General features: G+C 34.1%; 1 protein-coding gene across 1 annotated transcript; it reads left to right on the top strand.

The window, feature by feature from the left end:
* Window positions 1-5,928: 5,928 nt before the first annotated feature.
* On the top strand, window positions 5,929-9,960 carry LOC111883290 (diacylglycerol kinase 1). The gene is made up of 7 exons (XM_023879628.3): window positions 5,929-6,268; window positions 6,727-8,124; window positions 8,310-8,676; window positions 8,766-8,962; window positions 9,061-9,225; window positions 9,314-9,451; window positions 9,544-9,960. The coding sequence occupies exons 2-7, from the start codon at window positions 6,931-6,933 to the stop codon at window positions 9,691-9,693; spliced, it is 2,211 nt and encodes a 736-aa protein (XP_023735396.1). The 5' UTR covers window positions 5,929-6,268; window positions 6,727-6,930; the 3' UTR covers window positions 9,694-9,960.
* Window positions 9,961-18,995: the final 9,035 nt, after the last annotated feature.

The following is an 18,995-nucleotide window of genomic DNA, read 5'->3' as shown; positions in this document are numbered from 1 at the left end:
AAATTTGTCTATGTTTGACTTTTTAAGTCTCTTTTGTTTAACTTTGACCCAAAGTAATTTACTTTTTGTTATATAATTTTTTATGCAAGATATATGAATAAATTGTTTTTAAATGTATTTTCTTTGTTATAAGTTTCATTAAAAATTATATAACACAAATAAAGTTATTTATGGTCAAAGTTGACATGAAAAGACTTCAAAAGTCAAACGTGGACAATAATTTTGGGACGGATAGAGTATATAATATAATATAATGGTAGGATTGGTTCATTGATTTTATGGACTTTGTGAAAAGTAAAACTTGGTCCTAAAATGTTAAACACATAATGAAATACAACCCTCTGTTAAATCGATTGTAGTTACTGGTTTAATTTTGGTTTTTGGATTGGAGAGGAAGAACACGACTAATACCTGGATGAACGACGTAAATTGTGATCGTTGATAACCTCATTCCATGTATCAATTAACAATTGTTTAATGAATTAAATTAGCAATGGGTCAGCCTCAATGGACATGGGTGATGGCCCGACGGGTGAATCATAGAGACTAAAAGCATCTCAAATGGGTTTTTTTTTTTGACAAAACTTCAAAAATGGTCCATGTGGTTTCCAGAAATAACAAGTTTAGTCCCTAAGTTCAAAAAACCTCACAGATGGTCCATGTGGTTTCAAAACTTTTAACAAATGGTCCTTCCGGCTCACTCCGTTAGCATTTCACCGTTAACTCATTTTTTAATAAAATATTGCAGGGGTAATTTCGTCATTTCAGTTGTAACCTTCTCTCTTTAAAAGAAATTGCATGCCGATTTTTGGGCAAATCCTTTAGCTTTATCAGTCGATCATCTCTCCTCCTTTCCACTGTTGCTCGACCGTCGCACCCTTCACGACATCCAATCGCTTCTGATTCAAAGATGGTGACTTGCAGATGTGGGAATGAAGCAACAAAGATCACTTCATGGACTGATCGTAATCCTGGAAGACAATTTTGGAACTATAGAAGATGTGGTTTCATTCGATGGTTTGATCCTCCTATGTGTGCTAGGGCTTTGGTGGTGATTCCAGGTTTGATAAGATCAATGAATCGATTGGAAGAGAGGGTCACCATTGTAACTGCAGAATTGTGGAACTACCAGCTGATATTGTTTTGTTCATGGGTGTTTTTTTTGGTATTATTATAATCTCTAAGTATCTTGTGAAGGTTTGGATGGTAATTGAGTTTTGGTTTTTGGTTTGTAACTATTGCAGGGTTTTTTTGATTTTAATCGGATAGGTTTTTTTTGCTTTCAGTTTATGTAGGTGGTTTTGGAATTGATGTTGTTGTTGTTGTATTTGGTTTATGTATCAGATTAATGTGTACTGCAGTGGTAATGGTAACGGTAATGGAATGTAGTTTGTTATATAATATTGTTCAATTTCTTGAATGTTTTTGAAATGCAATTGTTAAGTGTATTGTAAATGCATCTTGAAAATGGTTTTCATTTGCAATTGAAATGTACAATGTTATTAATTGATCTGTGAAGGGTAATACACAAAACATATTAATTCATTACCAAAAAGTGCATACACACCATTACATTCAAAGTTATAAAGTTCTTAACACAAACATGATGCAAAGTTTTCAAAAGACCTACAACACAAGCATTACATGCAAAGTTTTCAAGTTCTTAACACATCTTCAAACAAGTACACATGACATAAGTTTCTAAATACCTACAACACCAGCATCCTAATAACCACTAAAAATAGTTTTCAGCCCCCTCCAACTTCTCCACTGCCTCCCTGCCCTTTACATGTTCTGGAATTATGCCCTTTGTTATGACACTTTGAACAAGTGACTGCCAAATATTTCCTGCTCAATCTACCAGCTTGGCTGTTTGGCTCATCAACACCCCTCCTTCTCTTCTTCTTAGGCCTCCCAACCTACACATATTGATATAATATAGTTAAAATTGAATTCATTCCATGTTCACATGTATACTATATATTTGGTGTACTTTAAATACAAACCTGTGTCTTATGTTTTGGTGGAAGTAAAGTGAATGGGCAGTCACTTTTAGGCCACATTGTACGTCCATTCAATGGATCAATTTTGTTGAAATACATGGCTTTCCATGTTGATAACCTATAGCAAGGATGGACCCATTCATCAACATGTGGGGTATTTTCACCATTTTCAATTTTGTCCCATATAGCACAAACAACATGTCTACATGGGAAACCTGTAATCTCCCAAAACCTACAACTGCAGCTTTGATCATTCAAGTTTACCACATATTGGTCTTGCCATGTGCTTGCCACTTGGTACTTTCCTGCCCCATTGTATTTAGCCACATACTTTGATGCATCAGTCTTAATCTTTTCAAACAGTGTAGTTGCAGTAGGGGTTAGAAGTCCTTCACACTTATCTATTTCCTTTTGCACCACACATAACCTCTTCATGAGATACTCTCTAATATACTCTAAGCAAGTGATAATAGGTTTATCCCTACCTTCATCTAGCTTAGAATTGAATACCTCACAAAGGTTATTCAACAAACAATCAGTATGTGCCCTTCCTGAATAATAAATATTAACAGAAGACAATTACACATATAGTAAACACACAACAAGGAAGATTAACATTTCTCAATAAATTTCTAGAAACTTACCACTAAAGTGAGATTTAGCCCAAGTGTTTGCTGGGATCTTAGACACCCAAGCATGAGCCTCTGCATTGATCTTCTTCAACTCATCCATTGCTCTGTTAAAATGATTGACTGTTGTTGCTCTACCACACTCCCAAAGCTGGTCACTTAAGTCTTTTCCTTTCCATTGTTTCTTCATGTTTTCCTGGATATGCCTCAAACAGATGCTATGTTCTGCACTAGGGAATACCTTCTCCATTGCTGGTATTATTCCCTAAACAAAAGTCAATGTATGCAACATTAGTTAACCAAATGTATTTAGAAAAGGTAATAAAAAAAGTTAGGTGGTACACACCTTTTGTCTATCTAAAATGAAGGTAAAGTTTGAATTTGGTCCCATATCCAAATCTTCTCCTAACAGTTCCAAGAACCAGGTCCAACTACTTGTTGATTCTGTCTCTACCACTGCATATGCTACAGGGTATATGTCATTGCTTGAGTCCAACCCTACAGCAGTTAACACTTGCCCAGGGTAAGGGCCCTTCATGAAAGTACCATCCAGACCTAGAAAATCTCTTAACCCAGATTTGAATCCTAACTTCAACGCACCTAAACATACATATATTCTTCTAAAAGTTCTTGTGGTAACAGACAGGGAGGTTTCTGGATACACATCAATCCAAACTGTTGTACCAGGATTAGTGTTGAGTAGCTCCAACACATAATCCCTCAAAAATCCATACTATACTTGGTAGTCCCCACTAATGATACGCTCAGCCATTGACTTTGCCCTAGCAACCTTTTGCAATGACATTCCTACCTCCAGTTTCTTGCACAACTCTTCGTGTAAAGCTTTCACTGGAATTTTAGGGTTACTCTGTATTTGTTGAACAATTAAGTTTGCTATGTATCTGGAAGTGCAAGCTTTAACCACCCTTGTTTGCAAATATTTATGCTCATCCTGTACTGTTTTCACCAACCAATCCTGATTTTCATTAGCCCTCGATATTTGGACTGCCATGGACATGTACCTTTATTGGAAATTACATCTTTACCCTTGCACTTTGCCCTACTTCTGGTTGAGAGCCCACCACCATCAACTCCTGTAGAAGGCTTACTTACAACACCTTTACATTTCACCCTAATCTGGATTTTGTCATTTTTTGCTAGGTATAAAGACCTCCTTGTTGCTACAGCATGTGAGTTCATGTAGTTTTTAACATCAACCTTGGTTTTGAAGACCTGACCAATCTGAAATGGTTTAACATGAACCTCTCCATGTGAGCATGTACTTGACTTACTCGACTCTTTTAGCAGTCTCTTCCTATCATCTTCATGAAATCCTGCAAATTGATAATCATCAGTGGCAATAACTTCCAACTCATCATCAACCACTCCAATCCCATCATCTTTTGAATGATTGTTCAAGATTCCATGCTCATCTACATAAACAGCATTATGGAATTCACTCATGTATACATCTACATCAAATTGTATGTTAGACTCATCCACATTGTATTCACTGTCATCAGAATCATCTCCACTATCCTCAGAACCATGGCCACTCTCAGAGTAGAAAGCCTCTCCACTATCATCACTCACCATACCCTCTAGATAATCCATTTCTGGTTGTTTTTTAAATGAAGTTTGAACATTAAACTCAGCATCATAATCAACATAAAGTGAGTAATCCTCTACAAATGGTTCATAGTCATCAACTGTTGTAGTATTAGCTCCATCATCAGCTTGGCAGCTTGGTTCCTGTACATGGTAAGTTCCCAATTGTTCTTCAGTTTCAACTACACTAGTGATCACTTCTTCTTGAGTTTCAATTTCATGATTCACCACTTCCTCCTGAATGACATGACTTTGTTTGCCTTGTGACCTTATAAATGGTAGAATACTCTTTGAGTAATCATGGCCTTCATCAACATCTAACACTTGTGACTGCTCATAATCAGGGTTCATAGACTTGTTTAGATCAAGCTTTCTACTACATGATCCTGCTTCTCTCCTACAAGGTTTCTTTCTATTCATTTCAGGTGACACACTATCAGACTCTAACTCTTCAATAACAACTTTAGAAGGAGACTTGTAATAACTAGCTACCCTTGTCTGACCAGTTTCAATATACACCCTAATAAGTTTGTGTTTAGGGACATATGATACCATTTTAAGTACATCTTGATCATTACCTAAAGGCATTAAGCCATAGTCCAAAGGGTATTGAGGGATAGAGAAATGGTAGTAAAGGGTTTGCTCAGTTTTGTACCCTAGTTCTCGAAGCATGTCGTCAAGCTCATGAACTGAAAATAAATCAGTGTCAACATCATCTACATATGCTACAACACCATCAACGTATTTCCTTCTAGGTGCTTTGGTGAAGACACCACTGTAGTGTATCTTCAACGTGAAATAGTTGTCATAACCTTCTGTAAACACAAAAAAAAAAAAGTAAAATCAATGATTTCCTTACGTCAACACAATAGACCAAGAAAAAACAAGTTTTGTTGTAGTATTGTACCGTATCTTTTTCCTAAGTCCTCCACGGTTACAAAATTTTCTCGAAAACACCATATTGATAGCACTATTGCAATTTCTACAGCTTAAAACCCTAAATCCCAATTTCTGTTCTTGCTTCTACGCTCGGAATGAACCCGATGACTAAACTTGTAACTGGTTATCTTCTTGGGAGAGGGACGGGTAGTGATGTGCAAGCAACAGGTAATCATGTCATATTAAAGAGAGAAGGTTACAGCTGAAATGACGAAATTACCCCTGCAATATTTTATTAAAAAATGAGTTAACGGCGAAATGCTAACAGAGTGAGCCGAAAGGGCCATTTGTTAAAAGTTTTGAAATCACAGGGACCATCTGTAAGGCTTTTTGAACTTAGGGACTAAACTTGATATTTCTGGAAACCACAGGAACCATTTTTGAAGTTTTGTCTTTTTTTTTAAATGATTTATCACTATTCATTTATTTTAAATAAGGCCTCAATCCCATTAGAGTGCATAATTTATTTGTTTTTTTATTGATTATTCAATATATATTGAATGGATTAGTTTGAATAAAAAATAAAATTGAAATTAAATCGATAAGAAAAATATATAAATAATAGTTTTTAAAGTAGTGTCTAAAAAATGTAGTATAACTGTCCCTTATTCGTCTTGTAGCCAAACACACCCATCACGGAACCACAGTTGCCACGTGACTGCCACGTGGTTAGTTTTCTCTTGGAAAAGAATCGTAGTGGACCCCACTTCTTTTTTTTCAAAGTCACGTCGGCACCTTCATTGACTCGCCACGTTTTAATCGCTGATATCTCCTCCTCGTCTCGCGCGCACACAAAATTGGAAGGAATCTGAATCTTCTTTTCCCCAACAATAGAAAAAAAAGCGAAAAATATTTCGAAAAATTATGAACAAAATCACACGTATACATACAGATCGATTATATGAATATATAGCTAAAGGGCAAAGCTATACAGATCTGGGAATTGAAATATTATCGACGTATTCGTTACTTTTTCGCTTTTTGCTGTTTGCGTGATTGAGGAGACTTGTTTTCGTTTAGGGTTTTTCATCTCACTCCTCTTAATCGAGATCTTTCTGTTGGTTGGATCATTACAGACAGAAACACTTTGTAAGTATTCATTTAAACGTTTGATTGATTGAATATTTGTGTGTTCATTTGATAGTGATTTCTAAATTTGTGGTTATTTATTTATTTTTTATTTTCTTCGGGTGTGGGTATGTGCGTCTCCTGCTTTACTTCTGGTGCATATTAAGAAAAAACCCCTTGTGTACTGATACTATACGTGTATTAATGTATTCGAAAACCTAGAAAATTGTTCTTGCAGTAGCCTATGTTTTGATTCACTTATTGGTGAACAAATTGAAAAGTGAAAACCGAAAAACCCGTAATTGCTTGGTGGGGTTCGTAGCTCTAGACAGAACTCTGTTACTTACTTTTCTGGTGGTAGGGTGGAGTAGTAGGGCAAGTCCATATAGAAGTTTGCCTGCCATACTCATAGGTTTTTAATTGTATTACTTTTGTTTGGTTGCTCATAGTTCTTGTACACAATTTATCTTGTTTTGTAGGTAAAATATCTTTGTTTTTAGGTTCTTCCTGGATACAGGTTTATCTGCTCCCGGCTGAAGTTTTGAAGACAGATCTTGTTAAACTTATTGGAAAACTTTTCTAGAATGCATGATGGTGTGAAAAACCATCACCGTTTATATTAACTCTGCTTTCAGAGAGCATGAGTTGGAACTTGTAGAATGCAGAATACCAGAAATTAGAGGATGGATGACTACAGACAAGCTGATATTTTTCCTCCTGCATGGATAAACAGGAATCCATCTGAATTGGCAGAATCACGTGTCTTCATCATCTCTTGCTGTATTGCTGGCATTATTGGTATCTTGACCATTGTGTATACCGCATTCCAATGGAGAAGAAACATCAGTCTAAGCTTAATGAAAGCTACTGCTAAAAAAAAGAAGGATCCAAAATCAAGAAGCAGGGTTCCAGTAGCTGCTCATACTTGGTATCTTGAGTCTGGATCCCGTGGGAAAAACTTAAACTGCTGTGTATGCTTAAAATCAGTGTCATCTTCACAGACACTTGGCCCAATGGTGGCTTCAGATAGCTTTATTCACCGTTGTAGAATATGTGGGGCTGCAGCTCACCTCAGTTGTTCCTCAAAGGCTCACAGAGACTGTAAGTGTGTATCAATGATTGGTTCAACACGTGTGTTACACCTGTGGGCTATTAGGTGGACTGAGGTGGTGGATCAACCTGATGAAATCTCTTTTTGCAGCCATTGTGAAGAGCCCTGTAGTGCTTCTTTTCTTGGAGGGTCACCAATATGGTGTTGCTTATGGTGTCAGCGTTTGGTTCATGTTGATTGTCATAGTAGTCTTTATAGTGACACAGGTGATGTTTGTGATTTGGGTCCTTTTAGAAGGCTGATTGTGTCACCTCTTCATGTTAAGGAGCTCAGGAGGTCTTCATCTGGTGGAATCTTGAGTTCCATCACTCATGGAGCTAATGAGATTGCATCTTCTGTACGTGCAAGTATTAGAAATCAAAGTAAGAAAACCAAAAAAGAAAACGAAGTCCCTGTGGATATTAGTAATGGTAGTGTAGAGGAAGCTTCTACAGAAAGTACAACAGATATTAATATAGCAAATGGTGCCTCAAAAGAGAACTACAATGGAAACACAAACACAAACACAAACACAAACACAGAGGTTACAAGTCAACAACAAGATGGTGATGTGGTCAACAAGTTTGGGCGAAAGTTGAGTTTTAAAAGAAACATATCAAACAGTCAGAGAGATGAGTCACATATAGTTGGGATGAAGCAGAAATATGAGTTGACCGATATGGGTCCAGATTCAAGGCCTCTTTTAGTCTTTATTAACAAGAAGAGTGGTGCTCAGAGAGGTGATTCACTCAGGTTAAGGATGAATATCCTCTTGAACCCTGTTCAGGTCAGTGTTTCATATGCTTGTATCATAAGGTGTTGATCCCAGATAGGTTGTAGATCATGAGCAATTGAACTAAATTCAACAAATTAGTAATCATAATTAACACAATCAAATTGGTAGACGAGTAATTGATAGACACTCGTTTGAAAAAAATCAACCTTAAGTATACTTTGTTTAATGTTGTTTAGGTGTTTGAGTTGAGTTCAACAGAGGGGCCAGAAGTTGGTCTTTATCTATTCAGAAAAGTCACGAATTTTAGAATTCTTATATGTGGTGGAGATGGGACAGTTGGGTGGGTATTGGATGCCATTGAGAAGCAAAACTTCATATCTCCACCACCAGTTGCTATTCTGCCAGCTGGCACTGGAAATGACCTGGCAAGAGTGTTAGGCTGGGGAGGTGGTTTGGGGTCAGTAGAGAAACATGGTGGCCTCTGTACAATGCTTCAAGACATAGAACATGCTGCTGTCACCATTCTTGATCGTTGGAAGGTTTCTATAACAAATCAGAAGGGAAAACAGCTTCGTTCACCAAAATTTATGAATAATTATCTTGGTATGTCACATCTCCTTAAAGTTTAAACCATCCATCTGTCTATGCATGGTTTTTCATTAATAAATGAATTGTCTCTTGTTGCTACACAGGTGTAGGATGTGATGCGAAGGTTGCTTTAGAAATTCATAATCTGAGAGAGGAGAATCCAGAGAAGTTTTATAACCAGTTTATGAATAAAGTTTTGTATGCTAGAGAAGGTGCGAGAACCATCATGGATAGAACATTCCAAGATTACCCTTGGCAAGTGAAAGTGGAGGTAGATGGTGTTGATATTGAGGTCCCTGAGGTTGGTGATTGTTATTTCTCATGTATCATCATACTTTTTATAATGATGGTATGACATGACATGACATGACATGACAGTATGAGATTGTGTATGTATAGGATGCGGAGGGTGTTCTTGTTGCGAATATTGGAAGCTATATGGGTGGTGTAGACTTGTGGCAGAATGAAGATGACAACTATGATAATTTTGATCCTCAATCTATGCATGATAAGATTCTGGAAGTTGTGAGCATATCAGGGACCTGGCATCTTGGAAAACTTCAGGTAATGTCACTTGAAAAATAATGAAGAAAGTCACAAACAGAAGAGCTGAGCTGACTCCAGGAATCATGTTAATGTTAAAACTTAACAGGTAGGGCTGTCTCGAGCTCGAAGGCTGGCACAGGGACAGAGCATAAAAATTCAGCTTCTTGCTCCGTTGCCTGTTCAGATTGATGGTGAACCATGGATGCAGTCACCATGCACTTTGACCATTTCACATCATGGCCAGGTTCTCTCCCTTTTTTCTTTATGAAAATTCTTCCAATAAAGTAAACCTTGTCTTTTCGATAAGTTTGGATTTGAAATTTTGAATAATAACAGGCTTTCATGCTGAAAAGGTCGGGTGAAGAACCCCTTGGTCATGCAGCAGCTATAGTGGCTGATGTGCTGGCACATGCGGAGACAACTAATGTCATAAATGCATCTCAGAAAAGAGCTCTTCTTCAGGAAATCGCACTCAAGCTCTCCTAGAATCACTTTTACTTGTTTTGTAGCAACCAAGGAGAGCTCATACTTCATATCATATCATCTCATCATATATAATATATTTATAGCTTGGTCTCCCCTTTTATTCTTTTTTGGTCATGTGTTTCATTTCTTTCACGCATGCTTGTAATACAACAAATCTTGAATATACATACATATAACTAGAATGAAAATAGTTTTTGATTTGTAAACTCAGGCTGTATTGTATTGGACATGTTTTGTTTTCTGGATAAATGATGGTTTAAAACTCAATATTTTCTCTATTAAGTTGTTCATTCTTCATCATGTGAAAAAGAAATATCATCTTCTAGACTCTTGTTAACAGGATTATTATTGAGCCACCTGACAATGAAATTGTGTTTTCCATTCTCAGTGGAAGTTAGCAAGGAGCAATGGTATGGGTATGGTGAATGGTAGGGTTGTGAATTAAATGGAAGCGATAGAGATAGATTATTGAAAAGTGAAAATACAATATATAATATAATATAATATAGCTAGGGATTGTTTGTTAGACCATTGATTGGATTGGTATGTGTTACATGGATTTATGGCATTGATTGATTGATTGCGGTTGTTTGTTGCCTTGCCTCTGACTCTGTCCCTCGTGAAAAAGAAAATGAGAAGCCAATCATCATAATCATAATAGTAACATCAGTGGAGTTGTACCAAAATTGGAAGTAAACTTTCTGGCATGCCAAAAAAACAAAAACAGCAAAAATCACCTATCTTTGTAAGTAATTTACGGGTCCTCCTATATGCACGAATTGTTTCGTGTATTACTTCGAAATTAGTAAACTAATATTATAAAATTTTGAAATACAATCATATGATTATGTTGCGACCGACGCATTCCCATTAAATTCTATATTTTACTTTTGCCCTTTTTATTTGGATTGATTTTCAAAATATACATACCTCAAAGTTTTTATTTTATATTTAGTCTCTTTTTATTTTAGTAATTTTGAAACAATTAACAAAATAAAAGTTGTAAATTAACTTAAGAAATCACAATCTATTACATACGTTAAAAAATACATTAATATTATAAAATTATTTTTTTGTTGAATTAATATTCGTTAAACTAGATTTGTTTCATAATTTGTTATATATAAATGGATGTATATTTTTTAGACAAACTCGCTATAATAGTAAAATGAAAACTCCAATAACTAAAGTTATAAACAAAACGAATGAGTATGAATGAATTTTTTTTTTTATATTCGTTCGTTTATATTTAACCAAACAAATAAACGAATATGGCTGAATTGATGAACGTTCAATTTGTTTACAATCATATATATATATATATATATATATATATATATATATATATATATATATATATATATATATATATATATAGGGTTAGGTTATATTGTTTCTAGTAACTATTGTGTGCCAGAATGCACAGATATGGACCACTGGATGAATAGAATCAACAGTCATGATCTGAGGGTCTATGTTATTACCATAGGGTAGCATGTATCATATAATCACACAAATTTCAGCAAAAGGGTATGTTGGTCAATTAACCTATTTTAAAAAAAGAAATTTTCGGATTTTAAGGGATCATTAATTCCCTTATTTTTTAAAAATCTGAATTTTTTAAATTAATTCTAATTAAATTTTAATATTATTTTTAATAATAACCGATTTTATTCATCGTCTCCCCTCTTATTCCAGAAAAACACCACCACTTCTGGCTCAACCTCAAATAATCACACCGTCACTACAATTACAGGCCTCTGATAAGGTGGACGACTTCGTGATTATACGACTGGTGAACAGGAACATATTTATACAAACCAAGACAATGCAAGAAACAGTTGGGACCAAACCATGGGGGAGATCGATGCACTCAGAGATAGCGACTCCAAAACCCAGACCCTAACTTCCTCAAACACGACTCGCTTTACTCTACGCTAATAGAACCCATATCTATCTTCACTATCGTCGCTAACTTTTCAGGCACATTGCATTCCAACATGGGGCCATGATTTTAGGTAATCTCTCAAGGCTTAGTGGTATTTGTTAGGTTAACATCAGATAACAAGTTGGCAAGTTTCGATTGCCAAATGCCAACATGGAAGGTTATCATTTGTGGTAAAATGACATCTTATGTTGCAATTAGCTAGGTAGTATTTGGTGCATGATAGAATTAGAGGAACGAATAGAATGATTCATTCCATTGGAATGAAAAAGAAATTGTTTGTTTTCCTTTATATTGTAGAAGTAGGGGGGAAAGAAATGAAATTTTAAATTATAACTACTTTTCACTCATAATGATTGATATAGTGATTGACGTTACTCTAGTTTCGTGTATTTAGAACTTTTATCGTGCATTTAGAATTACCCTTATTAAAATAATATTTGTGTCGATAAAATGTATTAATATGTGTGCCGATAAAATAATCATTTTATCGATAAAATGTAATATTAGAATTTTATACCTTCGGTTTACATTGTAGTTTTAGAAAAGACCCTAGATTTTATCAATTTAAATCTTAAACCCTTAAAACTTTATTAATTTTGAAAACTAACAAATAGAAACATATTACTTATTCATAAAAGTTGTTTAATTAAAATGATCTCATGAATACATTTACAAGAAGAGTAATAATGAATATTATTAAATATTAATAGAAAAAAATTAATTTGTTAAATAAGAAATATAAACTATGAAACATTAACAAAAATAGAAGGGATAAAAATGAAAATTTGGTTACAATTTCTTTCTATATATAGAGGATTGGTATTTCTTATATGGTAACTGAAAGCGACTTGTTGAAAGTAACTTTCCTTAAAAGCAAACATATGATATTTGTTATAAATATAGATTTTATTAAATGATAAGTTGGGAAAAATGGATGGGTAACACATATTATGAAATATTTGTACTTAACCTTTCTTATTATTATTATTATTATTATTATATATGTTTTTCTCTTTGTTATGTTTAGAGAGATGATATTCATCCAATGGAGACAAATGAAGTAGATGAAAATAATAGCTTCAATGAAAGTAACTATTTTTTCGACGACACATCACCATTCGAAACGGATATTCATCCAATGGACGCAAATGAAGCAGATGAAAACGAAAGTTTGAACGAAAGTCGTTATTTCTTCGATGACACATCACCCTTCAAAACAAATATGGTATAAATTCATTAGTATGTTGTTATTGTACTGTAAGCATCAAGTGGATTTGTTGGCTACTGATAATAATATAATTGTCAGGTGTTCAATTCTCGTCAAGAATTGATGGATTGGGTGCAAAATATGGCAAATACTTTAGGTTATGTCATCGTCATAAAAAATTCTAAACGTAACTTTAATGTTGTATTTCAATGTGACCGTGGAGGTACATACAAAAGTACACAAATCTCCAAAAAAAAACAAGAACAAAAAAAATTAATTGTCCATTTAGCCTACATGGTAAATATTCGTCACTAGATAATTCTTGGAATGACTCTCATGAACGCATACACTATTATATTTCCAGATGCTAAATGATTACTTTACAGATGACATATAAATAACAATATCATGAAGAAATGCAAATTATGTTGGGATGTTCTTTATACGTCATGGACGAGGTTAGTTAACTCTGAAACAAAGGAAGCATACAACAAGAATTTGGCACAAGTTGAAAAAATTACGAATAATTATCCAGGTATTTTTAAATATACATTATAATATGTTATAATTCATTACATCAACTGAAATTTTTTATGTATTTCAGATGCATTTTCTTATCTAAACAAAACATGGTTGACACCACACAAAGAAAAGTTTGTGTCTGCATGGACCGATAAGTTTCTTAACTTTGGCAACCACACAACTAATAGAGCTGAAAGTCAACATGCCAAGTTAAAAAGATATGTCGAAACATCACGATCAGATATCGCCAAATCATTGAAGCGTATTGCTGATGTTGTTGAGTCACAATACACAGGTATAAAAGCGAGTCTTGCGCATAACAAAATTTTGATTGTACATCGGTACTACGAAATACCACATCTAAAACCATTGTGTCGTTTCATTTCAGTTTATGCACTTGATATCATTTTCAAAGAATATGAGCGGTCCAAAGAATTTGGATTTGTTTATGAAAATTGTGGATGTCAAGTACATACAAGTTATGGGCTACCATGTGCGCATGAACAAGCTATATTTGTTAAAAAGGTCATTGTGTACTGCTTCATTCAGTAGATAAGTTTTGGAAGAAACTTGATTTATTAGAATGCAAATCGTTAGAAGATGACAATTTGGGTTGTGCAGTTGAGGTAAATATGTTTAATGCTCATTACGAAAAACAATCAAGACCTGTTAAGTTAAGTTTAGTAAGGAAGTTACTAAACTTAATCACGCCTTCAACAACTTCAGTTTCTGAACCTGCTACTCACAAAAATACTCGTGGGCGCCCCTCTTTAAAGAAGAAACTTTTCAAGAAAACCCATATCGATTTAAACCAAGACCCACCAACTCAAGATCCACCACCTCAAGATCAACCGACTCAAGCGCCACCAACTCAATATCTGTCTCGACGTAGCATTTCTACTTATACGCCTGACTATATGCGGTCTAATTTGTTTGATCTAAACCAGGAACCGGATAGGCACAGTACGTACTCGTTCCGAGAACCTCCAATGTTCAACTCAACTTTTAATCTGGAACAATCGATGCATAGCTCGTACTTCAACCGAGAACAAGTAATGTATAATTCAGATCCACTTATGAATGAAATTTCGTATGAATTTCATCCATATGTCACAAACATACAAAACGTGAGGGGAGATGGAAATTGTGGATTTCGTGCAATAGCTGCGTGTCTCGGTTATAGTGAAGATAATTGGCGTCAAATCCGCTTAGATTTACAGAATGAGTTGTTAGCACACCCAGCTGAGTACGCACAGATTTTTTATTACGATTTAAACACCATACATCACTCATTGAATTTCAATAGATCACATTTCGCACCAAAAGATCGTTGGTTGATTATGCCGGTCACTAGCTTTCTCATTGCTAACAAGTATGATGTAATAGTTATTTTTCTAAGCAAAGATAGTCCATCAACATGTTTTCCACTATGGCTTGGTCCCCAATACATCTCAACTCATAGAGTTGTTGTTATTGCTCTTGTTAGAGGTGATCATTATGTGAATGTTGATTTACATGGAGCATATTTAATGCCTACTATTTTACCATTTTGGCGTCACAACAGATCATCACGGTCTGCTGGATGGGAAACTATTTATGCTGCTCGCCTGAATTCCTACATTTCTCCATTTGCAACACACAGTAATTGTAACAATTCTACAGTTATAATATCTGATAATTAATAAAATCAAATTTATGTTTTGTTGTTGATAATTATTAAGATCTCTATAAATTAAAAAAAAAATGTTTTTTTTTTAATTTAGCAAACTTATATATGTGCAATTCTGATGTCTCTAAAAAAAAGATTAAATATTTTGAAGTACAATCTAGAAACTAATCACAGTCTACAATATATATATATATATATATATATATATATATATATATATATATATATATATATAGAGAGAGAGAGAGAGAGAGAGAGTTAGGTTCAAATGTTTTCACTATCTATTGTGTGCATGTATGACTGATTCTAGACCAATCATTTTAGTTATTTTAAGAAAGTAATTAATGTATATTAAATGCTGAAGATGTAATTAATATTCATTATATCTTCAACATGTAATATGCATTAATTGCTTTCTTAAAATAACTAAAATGATTGGTCCAGAATCAATCATACATGCACACAATAGATAGTGAAAACCAAATTACCTAACTATATATATATATATATATATATATATATATATATATATATATATATATATATATATATATATATATATATATATATATATATATATATATATATATATAAGTTTTAAAAAAATGTAAGGTTTGATTTGAAAATAAATACAAGTATAAGGTATTGAATTGAAAACTTACATCTTCTATAATTTTTAACAACAGCCGATGCAAATTCAATTTAATGTTATTAAAAATAGTCAAATTTGTTAAGTGATGTATATCAAATCAATCGTGTGCATTTGGAATTCAATCCGTGGGTTTTGAATTACCCTTAATTTACTTTAAATAGGATAGGAGATAGGTGGTAGTTACAGACATATAGCATGTGTAGGCCTTGTTACGAATCGGGGTTGGGGGCCATACCTACCCTACCCTATGTGCTTTTATGACTCGCTTGACCCATCTTCTGTTATTTTTTGAATATATTTTTGTTATTTTCCTTTGTGGGTGTAAATCCGAATATATTAAATGTGGTTGTAAATTGTAGTAGGCAATTCGATCAAAATTAATGATGGGAGCGGGAGGTGATAAAATGCAGACTTTCATTGTCTCGCTCAAATTTTGGATATGTCACTAAAATAAAATTACGTAAGAAAATTTAGAGTGAAAAGAAAGAAATATTCTAAAATGTGTAATGGAGTTATTCTCTTGATTTGTTGCGTTTGTCATGCTCCATTTGACTTGTCCAATTGATACTCTTGCGTTATGTCATCAATTATTCATCACCTCACTGCCTCACATGACTTGTTATATATGATTTATAAAGTTGATAGTTTTTTAAAAACCTTTTCAAAGGTCTTGTGGATCGAGGGTTTGGATGATGAAGCTGGAGTGTAGATAAATCTCCGAGACAAGTATCACCTGAGAGAAAATAATGTTGGAGGTGTCTTGGTGTGAGCCTGGAGATATGCTCCACTGTTGTTGAAGTGAATATGAGCTAGAGTGAGAGTATAGTGATCAAAGAGTATAATGTCAGGGAATGAGCTACACACACAGAGATAGATGATCTCATTTGTGTAGGTCTCCGTTTTTAGTACTTATAAGGGACGTAGTAATAACCCAACATGTTTTGTCATAATAAAAGGTAGTGGAACTTTATTTGATTTTTTCTAGTTAGTGGGTGAGGCACCATGTGCTTGCATGGGTCAAAATAGTGATGAAGGATGCGTCTTGAACAAACTCGACAAATTTGGTGGGCCGAGATCAAAACTCTCGGACACGGGCTTCATTGGTATTAGTGTAAAGTTATATTTTATGATTGGTCCACAATCAATTTTACATTTATACAATATATATATATATATATATATATATATATATATATATATATATATATATATATATATATATATATATATTACATCGGGTGAAGTGGTTGTGATTTCATGTTCCGGGATATAGCAAAACAAGTTCAAAATCCATGATGGGGATGCTTAATGTGGAAAAATGAAGAAAGCTTAGATAGTTGTTGTGATCAACAAAGCAAGACTTGAAAGAAGAGAAAAAAAAAAGAAACTGAAGATCAGAAATGCATGCAGCCCACGTAACGTGTCCATGCTAAATGTGCACGCCTATGCATATGACCATAATTTCCAAAACGGTGGCTTACTTTGTTCTGTGACAATGCCAGAAAGGTAATACATACAAATATAATTTATGAAATTTAGGTGTTTAAAATGATAGTTTTATAATTTATGAATTTTAGGTGTTTAAAAGAATATTTTTAAGGCGTTATCTCATAATTATATTTTACAAACTTAGGTATGTATACTCTCTAGGTGGGCGATCTTGAACTCTAAGTAAGTCATTTCCATGGCCTTTTATTAGTTTAATTTGATTGTAAATTCAAGGGGAAGCTATACATGACCCAATTTTTTTCATTATATATTTTTATTTAAGAATTTATAATAAAAATAAGGATCATTTTTTTCTTGTTCGTCCTGGACCTTTAAGAATATTTAATTTTTCAGGACCGCCTTGATTGTAATAATGCTTTTACTGTCATATGTCGCTAAATTGTTTGAAGTTTTTGTTCATTTGATTATGCGAAACGCTAGATCTCTTTTGAATGCTTTGTTTATACGAATTCTTACATTTAAATCCAAATTTAATTTGGATGTATATTAGATTACTAATAAACATGTTTTATTTGTTAGTATTCTCCTAAAATTCATTAAGATTTACGACCTCGTTGTAAATTTTAAATCTTAGTAATTGGAACAAATAAATTTTAACTCTTAGACTACACGGAGTGACCCTCGCTACCATCGCTCGTTAGCCTCGCTATGGACACAAAACACCACCCCTTAGCATTCGCTAGGGGAGTCGCCAAGGAGGAATCGCTACATACATAGGGAGAAGAGAGAGGGGATGGAGCTGTAATCTGATTGGTGCAGCCTCTCATTTTCTACTTTTCCCTTCCTGTAAAAGAAGGCAACCAAACAGCCCCCTTGAAAATCACTGCTGATGCCCTCCTTCTTCTTCTTCGATTACTGCCAAAAACCCCACCGACGTTTAACGGATGCGCGAAAAACTCCACCGGCGTTGAACGGAAGCGCGATTGATTGAATTTATTGTAGCAGATAAGGAGAGAGAGAGAGAGAGAGAGAGAGAGAGAGAGAGAGAGAGAGAGAGAGAGAGAGAGAGAGAGAGAGAGAGAGAGAGAGAGCTTTGTTTTGTTGTGTGGCACGTGGGGTTACGTTCTTTTTTTGAATGAATACAGTGGACCAAAAAAAATTATATTCTTTATGAAGGTATCCTTTGAAGTTTAAAATTTGAAGGTTTAATCAATAAAGTCTACTAACATATATTATTTAATATTTATGTCTATAAATTAATGTTTCGGTTTTCATTATACAAGTGTGATTTGCTTTCGTTTCTTGCTCTCTCTATGAAGAGATGTAATATTTTGGATATTAAAATAATATAACTTAATTAAATTTGAAAAAAAAAATAAAGTGTTAGGAGTGTTACCACTCCCTTTGAAATGTCAAGAATGGGATGCTAAGACAAAAAAAAAATGAGGTGGCATTCAAAAAAATGACATAATAAGGTGTTAGGAGTGTTACCACTCCTTCTAGCCTTAGTATCTAGAACAAATAACGGTACCGTATGTTTCTAAGATTTCACTACCATTATATATTTATATAATACATTTTAAACATTATAAACAACGTGAATTATCGATTTTACTTAAAATTTCCATCAACATCAATATGATATGCAAACTAAGTTCATAACTACTAGAATTTAGAGCAACATATTATGTTTAATCAGTGAAACATTACTTGGTTTAATTACATAAATGAAAATGTTATCATAACTTTCTAACTATTGTTAATACAATCCATTCTTTAAGGGATCATTCGGTGGCAGAAATTAGTGGAGTATTGGGTCCTGGATCACTGCTTAATTTCCGGCACGTAGTGTAAT

This window comes from Lactuca sativa, chromosome 5 (genome assembly GCF_002870075.4).
Source record: "Lactuca sativa cultivar Salinas chromosome 5, Lsat_Salinas_v11, whole genome shotgun sequence".
Classification (NCBI taxonomy): Eukaryota; Viridiplantae; Streptophyta; class Magnoliopsida; order Asterales; family Asteraceae; genus Lactuca; species Lactuca sativa.
Note: the sequence above shows the minus strand (reverse complement) of the source record. Positions and strands in the feature narration are given on the sequence as shown.